The sequence below is a fragment of the Tympanuchus pallidicinctus genome, unplaced genomic scaffold, assembly GCF_026119805.1.
Source record: "Tympanuchus pallidicinctus isolate F22 unplaced genomic scaffold, pur_lepc_1.0 scaffold1, whole genome shotgun sequence".
In the NCBI taxonomy this organism is placed as follows: Eukaryota; Metazoa; Chordata; class Aves; order Galliformes; family Phasianidae; genus Tympanuchus; species Tympanuchus pallidicinctus.
The window spans coordinates 88,035,534-88,056,890 of record NW_026294618.1 but is presented as its reverse complement, the minus strand read 5'-3'; the positions used below and the strand labels follow the sequence as shown (position 1 = coordinate 88,056,890).

The 21,357-nt window shown below is 39.4% G+C and overlaps 1 protein-coding gene across 8 annotated transcripts in view; it reads right to left on the bottom strand.

Annotated features, from left to right (window-relative positions):
• Positions 1-21,357, bottom strand: part of RPS6KC1 (ribosomal protein S6 kinase C1) — an 86,530-nt gene that overhangs the window by 39,745 nt on the left and 25,428 nt on the right. For 7 of the 8 annotated variants that reach the window (XR_008206238.1, XR_008206234.1, XM_052681002.1 and 4 more), the window contains 2 exons: positions 9,451-9,563; positions 1,743-1,835 (listed from right to left, as the gene is read on the bottom strand). Coding sequence is in view for 6 of the 8 variants with exons in the window: in XM_052681002.1 (XP_052536962.1) it covers positions 1,743-1,835; positions 9,451-9,563 (206 nt within the window). In the remaining 2 variants the exon portion in view is untranslated. The remainder of the gene's footprint in view (positions 1-1,742; positions 1,836-9,450; positions 9,564-21,357) is intronic. The other variant, XM_052680982.1, reaches the window with a different exon arrangement.

Here is a 21,357-nt window from a genome sequence, read left to right as displayed (position 1 = left end):
TAAATCGAAGGCAGAGGCATAATTTCCAGCACACATACAAACACACATCTTTGCTTCACTGATCATTCAATGAACGTTTGGACTTAGAGTGCCTTTTCATTTGCCTCACGACTGGATGAACACTTAGAAAACACAAAAGATAAAAGACAAGACTAAGTGTAATAAGGATAATTTGGAAGCATGTATGCAGAGTACAAAGACAGCTGAAGGAGTATTGCTCCTTTTTCCACCCAGTAATTAAACATTAACTCTGACCCCTATAGTACTGTTTACACACAAGCATACAGCTGTATACACAGGCCTGTTTCCTTGAACCACTCTTCACATGCATCTCCAGCACTAAGATCTTGTATTTCTGTCATCTTGGAACTCTAATTCTCCCCAGCTCTGCCTCAAAGATCGGGGTACATTCATTTCACACCTGAGAAATGTTCTGAGAGGGATCTAGGAGACCTCACAATGCTAAGGACTCTAAAACCTCAACTGCGAGAACCAGCATTTTCTCCAGTCACTGCTCCTTTTTCCTACACGAGAAGATGGAAAAGGCTTTTCTCAGTTCCTTTCCAACACTTCTTCAGTCTTATACTCTCAGACTAATTCACAAAGCCCACGACTGGCATAGGCATTTAGTTGGAGGCTACCAATCAAACAGTTGTTCTTTCAAAGCTGTCTCTGACATGTATACAGAGAGAAACACTTCATGGGGTAAAGTCTGTACTTAAAAAACAGAACAAAGATGATAAATGAAGCTGAGGATCAGAAATCCTTATGTGTGACAAAAATAACCATAACACCCAATGTATATAGCCCTCTGAGAAGTTATCAGCTTATCCACACAATTACAACAGTGCAAGCAAAGAAAAACAAAGATTTGTAGCTAGGTTCAGTCAAGAAAGAAGAAATACAGATCTTAAAGCGATGGGATAGCTTTTCTGATACGAGTTAGAAATGCATAAATTGGTCATGCATCAAGTACACCAGGCACAAACCACGGGTTATACGAGGAACTCAAAAGACACAAGGGAATTGGAATAGAAGGAGGAAATGAACCTTTGCAGTCTTACATTAGCCACTGTCACACCACTGATTAATGCGTCATCCTAGAAATATTTGGTAAGGTGACAACTAATCAGCACTATCAAAACAAAGCAGAAATTCTTCTGGTCTCTTAATCAGGCTTGCAAAAAAATCTGTATGGTCCTTCACTGTTTATAGAGGAACATGGCCCTCGGATTTTGGGTGACATTACTTGCAGGTGACAAGAAGAAGCTTGGCTTCACTGATCAATCTGTGTCTTTGCTGGGGATTTCAATTCCAAATTCTCAGGAATGGAGAGCAAACATTTGTCGTCCTTCTAACACCATTTTAAACAATAGCTCCAAAGTGGGAATTTTTACCTGTCTGTATTTCAAATGTCCACCAGCTTATTCAACTGAAAACACATCAACTTGTCCTTACCCCACTACTGTAACCATGATTCATTTTTAAAAAAACAGGCCTCATCCTATTGAATGCCACCAAACATGTGTCTTATCCTTTAGCTCAAATATATTTTGCATGGCCTTACATGAATTGCTCAGATAAAAGCCTTTTTTCTTCTACTTTTGTTATTTTAAAGTGCAGATGCATTTGAGTCATTTTCCCCTTTTGTTTCATATCCTTAAGATCCACAGCTTCAAAGACAAAATGTCAGCATGCAGTCGATTTATGACTGAACTCTTGAAGAGACACTGAAGAATTACCTTGTCAATCACCCCAAGGACTCTGAAGGCCTTCAGTTCCTCGGCAGGGCTCCTTAGGTTCCAAGAGGGCCTTGAACTTAGTGATCCTGGAGGCTAATGGAAGATATCAAAGATTACACATCAATCAGGGTGGTACTTGAAGGAAGACTGCCTGCTGAAGCAAATGCCAGGCCGAAGGAAACTAAATTTATCATAAATCAGAGAGAGTGAAGATGAAAGGAGAAGTTTTCTGTTTGTCCTTAGTGGGGGGAAAAAAAACAACTTGCAAGTAAATAAAACCAAGATAACATCGAAAACAAAATTTTGAAAAGAAAAAATAATGACTTTTTATACTTTCTATGCTTAGCAGAACCTGGTTGAATCAATTGCTGAATTCTTAACCCATCCCAATAATCAAAGCCTTATAGCTAGTACAGATACAAAATAATTCAGAGATCACTGAAGAGGAGAAAGTAAATTAGAGGCTTTTTAAGTTTGAAGAACATAAAATACAGGATTATAAACAGAATTCTCTTGTTCTCTGATGAGCTTTATGAAATCCTTTTAATAGCAAGGTGTACAATAATTTCTAATGCTGCCTCAGGAAAAGGAAGCTAGCTATATCATATTAATCTAGAAATTAACAAGAAAATCAGCAGGTGCTAACTGTTTAAGTATTTAATACACAGAGACTTTTGTCCATTTTGTACTTCATAATTTCTCAGGGCGGACTCCAAGTTTGCATGGCAGAGGAGGGAACAGTGTTTAAAGCAGAAGTCTTTCAAGACAAAGTTCAACCTCTAAGCATCACATTTTACCTCTGGCACATTAACAATTTAATTTTCAGAAGTTTCTAGTCACAAACTGAGTGAATTCATTAGATCCTCCTCTAAAAATTCAACATGCAGCGTCTACTAAAACCACAGACCAGAGTCCCTTCCTCCCAAATCTGATAAATTCATTTGGAAAGCTGAACACAAAAAGTCTTTTTTAGCCTAACCCAGCCTCCCCAAGTCTCTCCTTCTAACATACAAAGATAAAGGAAGAGAAAGGTGAAACTCTTTGATTTTTAAATTTCTGAAAGTCAAAAGTTCATCTCACATTTGTCAGTATCTGGAGACATTGTTAATAAATATGTCACAAAGGAAAATGATCAGAAACTTGCAGAAAAACTGGAGACATTAAGCCAGTTAATTCTGTTTCCTCCCCACGTAGTGTTTGCCCTCCTATATATTCACTGTGCTATTGTCAAGGACCAGAGCACCTCTTCATATCTCTCCCCAAAATCAGTTTCCCTTCACGTTGTCAATCGCCTTATTTCCTTCCAAATTATTTCCTGAAAGCAGCTCCTATTTTAGCATTGCCTGTGAAATTCAACAGAAAGGGCCAAAAACACACATTCCAAAAGCCTGGAACATGTTCCAAAGGTGTAATTTCCCTTTTGTCAATCTACTGGGCTCTCGGTTTAAAAGAGTTTATTATTTATCTTCATTTAACTGATTGGCTCTTGTGATTTTCCTTGTCATGCAGATACTGCTGAGTACCAACAGCACTTAGAAGAAAACAGCCCAGATTCTACAAATCACTAAAGCTTTTGGTACAAAGAAGAAAATAATTCTGCATGAAGTTTGTTCTCCAGACCTACCTTAGGTCCTACATGCTAGTAAGCTACCAGGAAGGTCAAGGCGGATTTCTTTTTCTGTCTTGTATTTACAAGTGTGTGCTATTTTTTTGCATTAAAAAAATAGATGCTTTGAAACGGAGTTCTGCTAATGCAGAGTTTAATCATGACACAATTTCAAAAGCATTCTAAGGAATATGTGTTATGAAAGAAAATATTTCAAAATTCTCAGGACTACTTTAAAAGATTTCAATTTACAAGCTATTACTTTTTTATAACACTGCTTGATAATCATGCTTTCAAAACTTTCTCTTATGCACAATGTCCCAACCATGAATTAAGTTCATGCGTCTGTTCATGTTGTCTTAACAGTGCTACAGAACTGTACTTCTGCACCCATCATGTCCATAGAGTCTGAAGTAAACAGTACACATTCTTGGGTTCTTCTCTAAAATATCACTAACAATGGCACAGTCAGTAAAGTACATACACACTGTTCTCCATATGTGCATTTTATAGTTGCTTCCTTAAAATGACTAATTTTTTAATTTTTTTTTAATTAACTTCAATGATTAAGTTGCTACCTTAAAATGATTAATAACATTAATGTCTCTACAGTTCTCAGTAGCTTTTCTATAAGTTTCAGGCTATTTTTCTTTTTCTTCTTTGCCCTTTAAAGTGGTGTGGTTTCACCATTGCAACGTCTAGTAGATGAACCCAGAGTTGGAAAGACATCGTACTCTGTTGCAACAGCAAGCTCTAAATACTCAATTTCCAGAAATAAGGCAATTAAGCATTATATGCCTGCTCCTCTGAACAGGTGAAAAACCCAAGCTCAGCATCTTGCCAGCAATAAGAAAAATAACTAAAGGACAGCTTGCTCGTGAAAACTAGAGGAATAAAGAAGGAAAAAAAAAAAAACCAAACAGGAAAGAGGCTAACAGAAAATCAAAGACTTAATCTGCTTTTAGAAATAAGGCACTCATATTCTAAAGAAAGTGTCAGACTACCTATACCCACACAACTACCTGAAGAATAACTTCAGCAACCTGTCCAAATGCTCAGTATACTGCTCAGGTATTCTAAGACTTTCTCTGCTGCTGCCTTATATACCATTTCTAGACTACACTCTGATCTTCACAGCAGAAGCCAGCTGGGATTACCTGACTAGGGACCAGCATCCAAAGTCTTGCAGTTCCTTTCCTACCATCACCTTTTGTTAAGCCAGAGCTAACTTCAAGTGGAAAAGGATGATGTGATTGTGATTTCGAAGATGCGACAATTCGTGTCCATCACCAGTCTTCAATAGGCTCTAACTTTGCAACCTACACAATGAAGCATAGCTCTTGATTTAACTTCAGCATCGCTGTTGGCCATTACAAGAGCCTCTCATGTTAACCTCACTGAAGACAAGAGTTCTATCCCTAGCCTGGTGATGCAAACACCATGTGACAGAAGGTAATTCTACTGCTGATTCCACAACTTCTGACAGCAGTCTTCACAGAATTTCAGGATTAAAAAAGAGCACTTTCAGAAACATCAGTGCAGAGCTCAGCTCCAAGCTGCACATCAAAATTAGATCTCCCCTCACGATGCAGAGGTCAGTGTTTGATGACTTCAGTCACCACCCTTGATAGCATGGCCAAAACCCTCACTTCAGCAAAGAGATTCTTCATTTTGAAGCAGATTCTGCTGGCCTGAGATGCAAAGTTTCACATGATGGCTGTGAAACAGTTTCCAGTTCTCCTGGTCCAGTAGGGCACCCTGAATCTGCATCAAGCAAAAAACATGCTGCATCTCTGCATGCATCTGAACAGAGACTAAGTTAAGGTGCGCCTCACAAGGTCCCCAGTGACCACCAATTTGAAATGGTATCTTCCAAGAAGCTGAGACACAGCTGGGGTCATGTACATCTAGAATCAACAGCTGATTGGTATGCAGAATGATCTGGAAAACCTTGAGACTGAATTTCTATTTTATGTTAAACTTGCATAACATAAAACTAAAACAGTGTATTTTCTTTACACTTTCTGCAGTTTTTATGCACATTGAATGAGAAATTTAGGAAGTACAATATCTTATTAAATAACTGCAAAGAACAGAGATTACTTTTCCTGTTTAGGCATTGAGTTTGCCTGTAATACACAATACTAAATTGCTCTGAAAACTGAAAATATCTGACATTTTAGAGTACAACAGCTTTTGTAAAGTTGCAAAAAGAGACAATCCAAATATAAAATAAGTGGTGTAAGTGGAACTAGAAACAGTTTCAAAGAGTGAAGAAGATATGCATTGCAAAAATACCTTCAGCGTTAAAACAGACCATAGCCTGTATGCATATTTGTGCTGGGTCTCCCATTCGACAGCTATGCTAGTCTGAAGCTTTCTATTGGTCAGCCCAATGCAATTCAAAGGCTGCTGAGGCTGGCTATCTCTCTCACTCAGGCTTGGCGGTGACTCCCTTAAAGCTTGCTAGTCATAAGCAGGCAAAAGAGAAAAACAAAGCTTGAGAACCTGCAAAATGGCCTGCTGCTGCCAGCATTCTTGAGTATTTATTGTCAAGAAGGCTCTTGAGGCTGCCATGCTGTGCTGAGGAAGAGCAGGAAAGTGTTTGCTGAAGCATGTTTTTCCATAAGGTCTGTATGCCTGTTTACAATCTTCAGAAGGTCCCTCCACATCTCCCACTCCAACAGATCTACAGCAGGGCTTTTCTCAATGTTTACCATACCTTGTCAAGTAGGTTCCCAGTTCATGGTCAGTCACAGTTGCATCTGTTCCCTGCGCTGCTTCTCAGCCTTAAGAAATCTTCTATCCATCCTTAAGACCTCTACTTGTAACCTTTTTCAACAGTGCCAAGAGTTCTTCAAAAACACGTCCTCTTGTGTTTCTCTCTTCACTACTCAGACTTGCCAGCAGCAGGGTGGTTGCTAAGGATGCTATCCTTGAGGGCTACACTGATGGCTTTTTGCCGAGGCAAGAGAAGTAGCAAACTATTATCATTCTTTGTTTGGTTTCCATGGCATCAAAGAATCTTTTTCTTTGCAGTTCTGAAACACCAGGCTATTGCCTCTAAAGAAATCTGGTCTTCACTGAGGCAGGAGCATGGCATTTCAGGCCTGGAAGAATAGCTTGCTTCCTTCAGGAGAAGCCCCTCTGCCTTACTGCCCCTTAGAGTTCAGATGGTAAACACATGGCTTGGGTTATGTTTGTAACACACAGCCTTTTTAAGGCTGCTTCATATGGCTCAGCATAAGCCTGACAGATTTTGGGAGTCATGAGGAGCAGGGACGTGCAAGACAAATACTAAACCCATCCTTCAGAGCTTACCTCTTCCCTTGCTGGATATTTCTCTGGCCGGGTGGATGAGAAAGAAGCAAAATATCACATCTATGAAGGCCAGATAAGCCTGGTTTTGAAGCTGCTCACCCTGTTCCTTGTAAGGGCACAAAAGAAACACAAGACTACCTATGCTGGTCATGAGTGACAAAGCAGTTCTGCCTTTTAACATCAGGTGGTGAATAGAAACACTGAAATATTTACTCTTGCTATTTAACCAAGCCTCCTCCTCCAATGTGCTTAAAGTTTCAGTGCTTTCATATTCCATGAAGTTCCCTGCACTGAATCATGTTTTCCTTGCCAGAAATGCATCCTGCCCATCATAATACAGGCACAGGCAATTCCAGGAGTCTATTACATTTGGAAGTGTGACAAAACTTGACCATGCTTCTAGTAAAGGCATCATATATATACTAAAGCAATGGTTCCTTGCAAACACTTTAGCATCACTCTAACAAGGACAAAGAGATGAGATATCTCTTTGCTGACCCATCTGGGCAAATAAAGATTTGTATAGTCTTATTTGCCTTTGTATCCTGTCTAAGCACCAATATTTGAACAAGAGATGGGATCAGTCTGCAGGACTTACAACAGTAGGGGATGCTACCAGTAACAAACTAGCCTTGCCCCAGACTTGACCAAAGCCATGCTTACAGCAGTTCAGAAGCTAGCTAGTTACAAGGAACGTGCACACTAATCTTCAAAACTATAGACTTAATTTCTATAGGGGACACATGCAAAATATCTGCATGTTTCCGCCAGTGAACATCACCCCACAGACAGATGCAGGTAATTTCAATACACTTTATCACTGCCTGCATGGGATGGAATACTTCACGCACACACACACACACACACACACACAAATCTACCTTGGGAACTAAAAAGGATAAGTAGTAATTTAGTAATTTAGTAGTAATTAAGGTGAAAGAATTCAGGTCTGATCTGCAAACACCATACAGGGAGTCACATTCTTCTTTTTGTAAGATCCTCTCCTGTCCTGAAAGCCAAAGTAAAGAACATGCCAATTCCTCACCTTTAAAACAATTTAGGGAAGTCCTACTTCCCATAAATTTTCAGCTATAAAATCAGAGACAAGTTATTCTCCGCCACAACCATCGTGACCCAACAGCACTGCCTGCATCTGATGCCAGAAAACTACAAAAACTCTAAGACAAAAGTAAGGCTTCCATGTTATAAAGAGTAGCAAATAAATGGAACTAAAATACAAAGGGAAAACAGTGCCATAGGGAAGACAAAGCCACAGCCTAGAAAAACATTTTTATCGTAGAAAGGAGAGTAGAACATTCAGATTTGCCCTATCTTGTCAATTCAGAGTTTCAAGAAGACTGAATTTCTAGTCTCATTACGTTTTTTTTTTCCTTTTGTCTTACTCCAATTAGTTTCACTTTCTTTGGATCTACGAAGAAGACATTTGCCTTACTCAGTACAGCAAAAGAGGAAATATTTCTCAAGCCCACATAACAAAAACGCAACCTATTTCTTCCTCCTTTCCAACTGCAATTAGTTTTTAAACTTATAAAAGGGTAAAAATAGGTTGTTCTTGGGTTTTTTTTTTCCTTGTTCTGTGGTTTCCAAACATACTGAGATTTCCATTCAATACAGATTCTTCCCCACTTTCAGGGGCACCTGACCCAAAGAAAGACTACCTAGTAGGAGTTCATATCAGTCCAAAATACTAAATTGTTCAAAGTACAATTCACAGCAGCAGCAAGACTGCAAATCTCACAAAATATATCTCATTTGGAACATTCTCAAAAAAATGTACTTGAGGGCTCTCAACACAGAAAAAGTTACCTTTAAAAATCACTGGTTTTGCTTTTTAAATTACTTGTTATGCAGTAAGATTTTTATAACACTTCACATTTAGGTAGCTGTAGTCTCCTTAGAGCATTTTTGGATCTGTGCAACCTAAGAAGCAATAATCTCTGTGCTTTTTGCCCTTACCTGATACACACGCAAAGAGATGGGAAGTTGGTAAATTTTATATTTACGATAGAGCAGTCACCTACACGTAGCTTCACATGAGTGCAGTAAAGATCTAAAGTAAGAATAGATAAGTCCTGATGGAAATGGTTGGGGAAGGGCAAAGTAGAAATTTATTGAGGGCGTCTTGGAGCGAGCTTTGTTTATCTTTTGCACAAGTACAGATAAGGGTGTTTCTGCTTAAGACAGTCCTGAAACTCCACACCAATAAAGAATCTGCTGATCACTCAAACACAATCAGGAGAGACATCTAAAGAAAGCAAAAAGAGCCTTAGCTCAATTAAGTATTTATTTCTAACCATCCCCCACCCCTCCCAGCTCTACAAGCTTAACTCAGTTGTGATACATCCATATGTGCTAGGCTAAAGAAACCAACAGACTTTCTGCTACATCCAGGAGTGAGTAATATTTTCATTGAAAAGTCAAAAAAAAAAGTTTTAGTGGTGGTTTCTGGTTTTTTGTTTGTTTTTTTTTTTTTTTTTGCTTTAACTTGAAATCTTTAGCACAATCAAAATGTCCACCTCATCAACTGTGGAGCAGAAGGAAAGTGTGCTAAATTAAGCATAGTCTCCAATGAAATGAAACCAAAAAGAATAGGAAAATAAGAGCAAGTTAATAGAAATATAATGTCAAAATACTCCTTAGTCCTCCTGAGATAAATTCCAAAGATTTTGATCCTCAAGCTTGAATATGTTTTACTATGAGACAGAACAATTCAATTAGACCAAATTTTAAAAAATAATAATAACAAAAAATAAACCCTACCATAGAGACATCTTCAGAGGATTTGTGGTACAGACTGGAAATCTTTTCAGCTCGCATGAGGTATTCTGCAGTCTTCCTTTTCACTGCTTCTCGACGAGTTGGACTTGATTCACCTCAAAGGAAAAGAAAGTAAGGTTATTTTTTCTACACAGAGAGAGGTGTTAAGTAATCAAAGCACATGACTGCTTTGATTCTACCTTTTTGATTTACTTTGGGTTACTAATAATCAAAACTACAAATATGCATCTCATAAAACGCAAGTACTATGATATCAGAGTTCTACCAAAAAAAAAAAAATTAAACCTTGTAATAGACTGAGGTGAATAAAAATTCTTAGCTAATTTTTCTGTGATCTGGCAGATGTTCCTATTGTAACTTGAACTGCAACAAACTGCCAGTCTAAACACTGTACCTCCCAAAATCTCAATTACAGAAAACAAGATAAGAGCTTACATAGAAACAATAGAGAAATTTTTGGAGCTGTTTTCCCCCCCTATGTTTCTAACATGAGATTCCTTAAGTATAAAGGGAATACAGAAATGCTACCAATAGTCAAATGACAACATGGGAGACGTCAACAGCTCCTGCTCACAACGTTCTGATGCTTGCTGCTTCTTTGCTGTTGACTTGGGGGTGACACAGTAAGAGAGGAAAAACCACTCATATCAACTATTTCAATTTCCAGATGGCTGAATATTCATTGTGTTAGACCTAGTCAATCCAAACTTTTGCAAGAGGTGATAGTCCTGTGGTACTGCAAAAAATCTATGTTCACTCTAAATCCTCAGGCACTCTCGTCACAAGCAGTGCATTGCTACAAGAGACTCGATTTTTACTAAAGAAAAAAAAAAGAATTCAACTACCAACCAAAGAGAAAAAAACTGTGCACCATAATTGCTAGAGCAGAAAAATGAAAATACTGTGGCTGCTGAAATACTGAAATGTCTGCCCTGGAAGTTCTCAGAGTAACAGCAAAAATTTCATTTGGCCATGACAGTTGCTTCCAGCCACAACTGAAGCTGCCCAAGACTTGCATAAACACAGCCTTGGCTACAGAAGGCTTCAGAATCACCAGGTGTAAGTCAGCACCGTTCTCAAACAGGGCAAGGAACCGCAAGGTTATCTAACAGCTACTCAAGATAAAAGACAAGGCAAGGAACAGGAGAGGTAATAAATTAAGCATGCAAACACCAAACCCTGACAAACAGCAGATAGCAGAGAATAACAAAGACTAGAACTCATAAGAAAGAGATCAATGAGCCATTTGACATGCCCACCAAGTGCAACCTTGAAGAAGTTCAACCAGAAACTTGGTGACTGATAAGAAAGGAACCTGATTATTGTGGGTTATTAAGAACAAGTCTCATAAAAAAAAAAAAAAAAAAAAAAAAAAGCAAAATTATTACAGGATGTCTGAGGGAAACCAAGGAAGAACTTACTGAGTAAAAGTTTGTTAGAACTTAATATGGAATGCTTTATAAGAAGAATTGTGGGAAGGTTGAAGCCTCATCTGAGATGTTTAGGGCCAGGATTAAAGGTGAGGGACAAGGTAGAGTCCCAGGGGACAAGCGTGAGAAAATAGGGATGGGAATTACATCAGTTGATTGTGTGTAAGTAGGCTGTTAGTCAGCACACCTTAGTCTAAGATCCTGTACCTGATCATCATTGTCTTACCTTCTCACTCAAGTCTATTCTTCCTCATTTTCTGCATGTGTGAGCTCATTGCTCTCTGTGCATATGATGCAATACCAACCTTCACACAAGACTAGCAGACAAGTCTACTGAGAGTCAGACAATGGGCCTGGGCCCAGTCTTTCCCAGAACAGCGATAGTTCAAAAAAAAATTGAGCTGCACACTTTGTCCATGGTTATGTAGGTGCCTACAAAGGCAATGTCCTCTGTCTGTGCCCATCTGTTTGTGGCCAGCCGTGTGCCTACAGAGAATGCAGTCACATGCATAATCCTCTCAGAAATTTGCAGCACAACTGGCAGGACCCAAAGGAGAGGTGAACTGCCTACACTGATCTCCAGCAGGTCAGGGCAGCAGGAGGCACTCTGATGTCCGAGTCTTTCAGTTGGACAGACCTGGTTAGCTTTAACATCTGATTCCTTAATAAAGAAGGATAAGAAGGTTGTCTGAGCGCTCTTATTTCTCAAAACATTTTCAAGATTGGAGAGAAAAGTGAAAAGCCAAGTAGCAGGTTTCTTTAGAAAATTCCTCTACTGTAGAACCTCTCAGTTATTTTCCCTCTGCCTTATACAAGAAGAAACAAATCACAGAATGGTTTGGCTTGAAAGTGACCTGAAAAGTCTATCCAGTTCCAATCCCCCTGCAATAGATAGTGTCACCTCTCCCTAGACTGGGCTGCCCAAAGCCCCATCCAACCTGGCTCAGAACATCTCCAGCGATGGGACATCCACATCTTCTCTGGGCAGCTTGTTCCACTGCCTCACCACCCTCTGAGTAAAGAATTTCCTCTTTATATCTCATCTACATCTATCCTCTTTGAGTTTAAAGACATTACCCCCTCATCCTTTGATAAAGAGTTCTTCATCTTCCCCACAGGTACTGAAAGGTTGCTATAAGGTCAACCTAGAGTCTTCTCCAGTCTGAACAATCGCAGATCTCCAAGCCTGACACCATAGGAGAGGTGCTCCAGGCCTCTGATCATTTTCATGGCCTCCTCTGGACCCATTTTAACAAATCCTTGTGTTGGGGGCCACAGAGCTGAATAACGTACTCCAGATGGAATCATTGCCCTTGCTTTAAATAACACTTTGACCAAGAGAGTGAACAAGGCAGAGCGGTCTTTACTACATTGTTTTTGTTCTACCAGTCATTTTGACCTTGCTAAATTAAAGATTCACCCTCACTTTTGTATTGTGACTACCAACTACCTAAAGGCACAGAACTGCCACACACACTCCATCAAGAACAGAGCAGAGAGACTCATGCTCTACTCCAAGCTCTGCTGAAAGTGATCTATTGTAACTATTACTATCCATCTCCCACCAGGTGGAAAAGTGATTGTTAACTCCTTGGACAAAGATACAGAGCCTTTCTCCATAAATACCTTGGACTGCACGTGGTTTAGGAGGAAGCCAGACAGTCAGAAATTCAGCACACTTTTAGGTTACAATGTAATGGATATGCACAAATTTCTGAGTTAACTCCTCTCATTCTAAAGAGAGAGCAAACTCAGGTCTAGCTCCTCTTAGATCAGTCTCTACTAATACTCTTCTGGTGAAATTCCCTTAGATCAGACTACCAGTACTATTCTCATGTTGAAGAAAAAATAAAACTCAATTGTTTGAGCTTGGGATTGGCTGTATCAGCATGGAATAGACACACAGGGTTTTGTTTGCTTTTAAATAAATGTGTTGCAATTTCTTGAAATATGACCAACACTGCTGCGTTCATCTTTAATCTCAGAGCACCATAAAACTTTGTAATGATCACTGGTGATCGTCAACATTCTCAAAGGCACACAAAAGTGGTAGTTGCACAGGGAAAACAAATCATCCACATGGCAACATTAAACTCTTCAGCCAGCATTTTCTTCAAACAAACTGGTAGAAAACTGCTAGGCTAGTGTCTAAGGCTATCATAAAAGTCAAGCTTACTGCTTAATTGTTAGTTATGTGTATTTAGTTTGGATGTTTATTGCCTTTTTTCAATGCTTCAGTAATTTTACAGTAATTAACGCAAACAAGATAGGCTGTCCCCTTAGAGCTGTCTTTGTTCTCCCTACTTTCACAAGACATTAATTTCAGTTTTCCTTCTAGTTTCCCTTCCTGAGTAATTTGTTAAAAAACATTCACAAACTGTTCAGTCATTAAAATCTTCAGCCATTAAGAGGGTGCAAATTCACAAACTCCATGAGTTCTTGTATCTTATTCATGATCAAGATCATTATCAGTTCCATCCCTAGGAATCCTGTAATAAGGTGTATGTTTGAGTGGGAGTTGGGGAACTGGATTCTTAGAACAGGATTTTTATTTATATTAGTTTAACAAAGCAAATGAAAAGGAAAAAAAGAAAAGCCATATTCCAATGTAATTTCCCATTTAGCCAGTCAATGCTTCATGGAAATCTGTAACGAAGTAGAGGATACAAATTCTACAGGAGTAGAGAAAATATTACTTCAAAAAGTCTTAGCACAGGGTGATGCCTAATAATAAAAGTCTCATTATACTAAAAATAATCTTTACCATTTATTTAATTTCATCGATTTCAATTTATCAACCGCTTCATTTAAATAAAGCATTAGAACACAGTGCTAGAAAAAATCTCTGCCTCTGATAGATGCTTCAGCTGTGAGACAGACTATGCATATTTTTTCAAAATGGCAATATCACATTTTGTTATAATATTTTGTAAAGTGAAACAAATGCGTGTTCTTCAAAGAATCAACGCATTTATTTCGAGTGAAGATCTTTTGATTTTACCACTGCATGAACACACTGAGTTCCTATTTTCATTCTGCGGTTAGCCTGCAATAATCTAAAGAAGTATCTCTCTTTAATTACAATTTATAACTTGAAAGGCGTTTTTCTTTAAATGGCAGCAAACAGGAAATGTTTAAACTGTGTCAAAGCCTTTGATGAATCTTTACAACTGCTCATAAAAGATCATCCTGCTTAAAATAATATTGATTTTTCATTTATTTTCCTAGATACTAGAAGATTTATGTTTCATCTGATCAGGATCAAAGCTTTTCCCCGCTCCTGATCACTGGGATTAAATCAGCAATGTCATTTTACATGTTTAAAAACTACACTGCTAAAGCACAATATAAAGTGTAGCGATGCTGATCACAGAGACCTGAATAAAAACCCCCTCAAGATTCCTCCCTCTCTCTCCCTCTGCATTTGCTACGGAGCAGCTGTGCCTCACACAGATTCACATGAATGAAAATATTAAGGCGAGAAACCACCCACTTAGTTTATTTTCCATATGACTTTCCTGTAATTATTTTGTAAACTGTTCACACAACAATATATAAAAACATCTGCAAAAACAGGTAATTAATGTGTCAAGCCAAACTAATGCATTTTTTATGGTGTCCATGCTTCGTCAACTGTAATTATAACTCTTTTTAAGCAAATGATGATGTGTTTGTTGCAATGTGCAAGTGGTTATTTTAGATGCTCTGTTTACTATTACTGCAAACAGAATATAAAAACTCTACAGCTACTTTGTTGCACATATAAGCCTTCATCTACACAAGCGCGAGCAGGCTGCTCCCTCATTTTCCAAAGGCTTTGCCTATTTCAAAGAAATAAAAATATCTTAAAATGAAAATTGGCTTTGGAAAGGCTGACCGGGCCACCCGCTGACCAAACTAACAGTAGCCAGGACATTAGGACAGCAGCCAACGAATTAAAATTTGTTCTTTAATTTTTATTTCTAAGGACAGCTCAGCTATAATATATTTACAAAAACAGACGTTCCTAACAACATTCAAATGATCTTGAGGGTTTGATAGAGGAAAACCACAAATATCAGAATAATCGTGCCACCAAGTTCATCTGTGACTTGCAGGCTTGTTTTCCTATAGACCATTGATCTGAATGCAAAATACAGAGAAGCAACATTTCCACCGAATATGCACCCTGCAGTAGCATCTGGGAAGCTAGCAATATTACAAGCAGCTTTCTTGCTCAGAAGAGCTAATTTTCTTGCTCTGAATGATCCGCTAATTTAATGGTGAAGCACTGTGTGTTAAGGTGAGCTAGCTGTTTTTTCTCAGGTATCACATCTCCTGCGATATTATCATGTAGGTAAATGCCTTATGTTCAGGTGTCAGGAAAAAAAGCTACGGAGAGGGGATTATAACTTGCAAATACAAAGTGAAAAATAAAAATCTCTGGTAGATATCAAGAGGTGGTGGATGCCCCTTCCCTGGAGACATTCGCGGTCAGGCGGGGGGGCTCTGAGCACCTGATTGAGCTGCAGTTGTCCCTGTTCCTTGCAGGGGAGTCGGTCTGGATGGCCTCTAAAAGTCCCTTTCAACTCAAATGATTTTACGATTAGCACCGTGGAGAAATCTGTCCCCTTTTCCCCCCAGGTAATCTAGAGTATTAACAGAGCATGTTATGGATGCGTCGAAGTGCCTTCAAACTTGCTCTGATCCTTAACTAGTCTTCTCCACAGATCCAGGATGGATGCTTATCTTACAGATGGTAACAAACAAAAATAGCACTGCACGTTACTTGCCCTTAACATATACTATATTACACATCTACTAAATCACAGTATATATTACCCACCTAGGAATTCCAGATATTCCTTCCGTCATGTCTGACCTCCTCCAAACTACTCCCCAACCCAAACAGCAAGCTCCCTACCTAACCAGCTGCTTGACGCTGTGCATATTTCCACAGAAGAGGTACAAAGTTAGCATCACTTGTCCCGATCCTTTGTAACCTCCATATTCCAAATCTTCCTGCTTTTTTCTCAGACTTACTAAAAATACATGTGGGCTGCCTTTGTTTAAGAGGGTATCAGAAGCGATTTGCTCCAGGAAGGAATGTCCTCTTGCAGGCTACAAGGAACTTGTGGAAGACTGCCTGTTGTGCTAACCCCAAACTCGATGTACTTAACAATTTAAATGGTAAAACTTTCTCTAAATACTGAAATCTTCAATGAAACATTTATAATTGCCAAATCTAATAGCTATAATACCATTTTTTATTTTTAAAAGTTTCTTTATCTTCTTCACAGTCTTCCTGCACATATCACCCAGCTGGATCGCTGAATTTTTCAAAGAATTGCTCTCTATAAAAATGCAAGGGAGTAAGCCTTAAAAGATTTATTTCTTCTCACAATGAAAAGAGGTTTAGCAGCACCTTCCTTATTAGTGGGTAGCCCAGCTGTTATTTTTGCCTAATTGGTTCAAGAGGACCTCTGTTCTTCTTAGGGCAAACACTTCTTACATCATGTGAAGCTGACTCCTTTGTCCATATTAGCCAAACAAAAGCTCAGGCCCACTGTAAGTGACAATGCAAGTCATAATCCAGCACAGATTTGTGACCACTTTGGACATACTTTTATAACCCTAACATTTATTTCAGGAATGGGAAGAGCTGCGGATTTAGGAACAAGTCTCCAAACTTTCACAGGAAAGTGGGTAACCTTTAATTTTCAAACAATTACTTAAGTGAAACGTGGCAGGTGCTGGAGTAGATGGACACCTCAGCATCAAGGGAAGATGCTACAGATTTTAGCAGCAGGTGGCAATTCGGATTTGCAAAATAAGCCCACTGGCTCCTCATCTCCAGTATGCTATATAATAAATTCATGGTGATTATCTTTGGGGTGGTGGCTAAATTCCACTGCTGAAAGAAAGACAGTAAATATTAAAAAATAAATAAAGCTAAAGTTAAGCCCTATTATGGTAAAAAAAAGTTTGAAGTGCTTTTTTTCCTCCTAAAAGAGGTTAGGATGCACCATATTTCTCAGACTTATTCTTTTTCCCTTCCTGAAGGCACCAGAGAGTACCCCACTGTCCTTTAAAACCACACAAGCTAAAGCACAACTGTGTGACAGTGAATAAACGTGTAAGAATTCTTCTTCCAATTTTCTGGTATGCTCTGTATATTTTGTACATTTATTTTATTGCACATTGCTCAAAACACTCACAGATCTTCACTCCCTGCGAGGTTACCAATTCCATTTGCTGTCACGAATGTAAGGTTACAAGCCAGTGGTGTGAATATTTAGGTAAATACTTTCCTGGAAAGAAAATACTGGCATATGTGCAAAAGTTAAGATTATACAGAATAATGGTGTAGACAAAATGCATTTGAATGACCAGTCACCAGGATACAGTAACACTCGACATCATAAAAAAGCAGCTTTCCAGAAATGCTAACCAACAAACATCTGTTTATTCACACAACTTCACGTTAAACACACAAGATGGCAGCCTTCCTCATGCATGTGTGACTAACTGTAAAAAAAAAAAACCTAAAAGGAATGGTCATACAGTGCTACAGGGAAGAAAAGACTAATTTCCCATCCATCTGCTAAAACTTTCAGACTTCAGCTGCAAGGCATTTCACCAAAGTAAGACCTCACAACATGAGAAATAACCTTGAACACTTTCCTGTAAAACTACAGAGGAAAAAGGAAAATAAACCTGTGACTGCTGTAAGACAGAAGGATAAGCAATGGCATCCTAGCATAGAGGGGAAACAAAATGGTGACAGCAGCAGCTCCTCCAACACATGGGCCACAGAAATAGAAAAGCACTTCGAAAGCCACAGCAGTGAAAGAATTTACACAGACCACCACCATGAAAGAGAGGAAAAGACTTTCAAACTTCTCTATGCTCTTCTTTCTTAGCTAAAGGAATTGACCCTTAATTCACCTACACGGCCTGAGGCATTTAATTCTGCAGTCAGAGACTTCAGTTAGTTTTCTCACCTGGACAGACGTACCACCACCTAGGTGAGCCTGATGTGTTTACATTGTGCTGGAAGAAAGCATGGTAACCGCTAGGGGTCTTCTGATAGGAGGTTAAAAACAACGCAAAGCAGAAGTAAAGATTAACACACATTGCTGCAGCTAAGTGCTGCCTAATGACAGCCCAGACAGAAGGCTGCGCAGGCAGGGAGGTCTATCAGAGAGGCTGGGCGTGATCAGCAACCTGGTGAGGAACTGCCATGAGGACAAACTCAGAAATCTTGGAAAGGCTGAATCAACACCAAGCCGACACTGCCCTCCAGAAGAGAGAAGAAAGTACAGATGCTTATGTTCTACCTTCAGACATGTTTATTCACTCCATTACAATCAAATGCTATGGGACTGCATTCAATGTCACCTCTGCAACGTGCCCCACACACTGGCTTAGTTAGCACCACAATTTATCCACACATATTGTATGGGTACCAACCTGCAGAAGGTAAACACCAGATCTTTCTCAGCATTTTGTGCAGAGAAGTCTCGAAGTTTAAAATGGACCCCTGTCTTGAGTATTCCTTTACACACCTCAATCTGGTTGCATTTACATACTAGACTTCACCATACTTTACTAGCAGATGCCATATTTTACTGCTTAGCCGTGATGGTGTGTCTAAACCCAGTTTGTGTGCATACGGAATGACTTTGCTCAGGGTGATCTATCCAACATCTGCCCTGCAGTTACAAATCCTGTAGCACTAATCTTCTCTGAGGCTCTATATGGTCTGCAACAGGCTTGGAAGTCAGCACATTTCAGTTATGAATAGCTCATGGCCCACATTAGCAAGAATTTCAGCATCCCTGAAAGCACGCTGGAATTAGATGACTTTTTTTAAGCAAACCACAATATTTTCAATATTCCTTCTTAATCCAGCTGCTTACCAGTAGACAAGTACTGCTAAAACAACTAGTCTGTTTTAGAACAGAAGTTGTAATGTCAAGAGGTAACATTTTGCACTGTTGTTTAAAAAGCTAAATCCAAATGGTCCTATAGCATCCTCCTAGTCTACTAGGATATAATGGCTTTCCAGCTCCTTTGGAAGTACTTAGGGCAGGAAGTTCCTGTCTTGGCTGGTTCCAAGCTCAGTGGAAGTCACAACAAGGAATAAGGAGACAGTCATGATGCATCATCTGAGCACAGAGGTCTGAGATTGGCTGGGGGAAAACCTCAATTCTGCCACTAACGCTGCCATTAATCTTCCCTGGCAGAACCCAGCACAACCTTCTTTTCCTGCAGACATCATCATCATCTCCATCATCTCACAGCCCAAGGCGTCCTGATGTCCTCTAGGGCTCTGTCTTGCAAAAATTAACTGTTCCTCATCTCTTCAACAGGATCTCAAATACATAGCATTAGCATAAATAATCCTGCAATTGGAATGCAAGGATCCTCATTTGCATTTGCTTGATGCCAACAAACTCACACTGATAGCTCTTAGAAAACAGGTCTATTGTTTCCTCAAAGATGCTCTCATCTGGCACAATCACTGTGTAGCTCAAAAACTGCATAGAGATTGCCACTCTCAACAAGAAATACTACTCCTAAGACTTCACAGGTTATATTCCTTTAACATAGCTACTGCTTTGGACAGAAGTTGGTTTCATAAGTATTATTCAACAAACAAGCAAAGGTCCTTTTTAATCTGGAAGCCAGAAGCATGCTCATGGAAAAGCCACGGCTTTTCTCCTCTCTTCACAAAGCACTGTCTGGCATTCTGTTAGTCATGCTCCTGTTTGCATTCCTGGCTCCATCACAAGCTCAGATCATAGTCCATCATAATTCCAGTAATTAGAAACAAGTCGGTTTGTTTTCAGTATATCCAGAAATATCACCTAGCTGTCTAAAGTATTCCCAGTATTTCACTGTATATGCATTTCTGGGTTAAAAGTCAAAGTCATTGTATCAAGGTTCCAACAATTTGTGTAATTTCTGTTCCAGCTCTGTTTACTGGATAAACATGAAAATAGCACGGAGCAGTGAGAAATCGACATTCACAGCCTGCTTTCAAAGACACCAACAGCTTATCTAGGAGCTGTAGATAACCAGCACAAAACAGAAATACCTGGGAAATATACTTGTGGCTGCAAAGCTGACTTACGTACCATGCACTTCATGCAACGATGTCCACATTGCCTAGCTGAACCAGCCTCACACAGTAAATAACTATTAATTGTGCTTAGCCCCAGCTGCTAACACAAACACCCTAGATCTATGACAAAGCAAATGGATCATACACCTTCAGATGTTAATATGTAACAAAGAGCCTCATATGTAGCAGTCTAGGAATGGACAAGTTTGTATTCTAAGCCTCAGGGAACAGAGTTTGTACTTTTCTACACAGTATCACAATATTGCTGTGGCTTTTCTTGCTCCATCACATGCTTGAAGTGATTTAAATGCAGCAACATGCAACAGCATTAACTATGTTTTTACAGCCAAGATCCATAATGGATACAACTAGAGAACAACTAGGTGGGAGTTGAAGAAAGAGGAGCAATTCACACCAGAAGGAGCAGGACTCCCTTCTTTATTCCAAATATCCTTTTCCATAATTTCAGGCCCCTAATCAATTTTTTCCTAACACAAATTACTTTCTGCATCGAAGTCAGGAAAGCACTAACTTCGTACAAAACACAGTTGATTTCCAGCCTAGAAGTTGGTGGCTTGCAATCGATAAGTGCATTTTTTCCACCACTGGGCCTGAAGCAATGCATTGACCTCAAAGTACTCTGACATGCTAATAAAACAAATGAGCAGCTATAACAGTGAACCAAAGTTTCTATCAATTAGCGTATTTATTTTCTAGTATGGTTAAAAAGTATGAAAATTTGAAATTCTCAAGCAAGTCAGGAATACTCACTCCCAACTTGAATTTCTGAAGGTTTCAGCTCAACCAGCTACACAATCTTTACAAACCTGCTTTGTGAAAGTGCCAAAATCCTGCACACAGCAGGTTCCAGAAAACACAAGAGGGGATCAGGATCTGCATATTTCAAAGAAAAAGAAAATGATGGCAATCATTCCCTTTGTGCAAATGTGAGGGAGCTCTGGCAGCGAGGAAATGGGAAGTTACAAGAGGTGCAGGTAGTTCAGGAGCAGCAGAGCCCTCAGGTGCCATTCCAGGAATTTGTTCTCCTTCCCACTGGCAAATATGTTCAGCGTTGAATATGTATATGGAGCAGAACCAGGCCCAAGACATTTGTAGGGCAGATGTCCAGAGACCAAGTTATACTACAGCCTCTCAGAGCGTACACTGCCTTCATCTCCCAAGTGGCACACATCCAGTCTTGCAGCAGGACTGTAAAACAGGACATGGAAGGATTCTGTACTAAAAGTCCACAAGAGACTAGCAGAGGAAAATACACATACAGCACGCACAGTGTAAGTGACAGCACTATGCACAGATAATTGAAAATGAACTCAAGATGGACACTTCTTT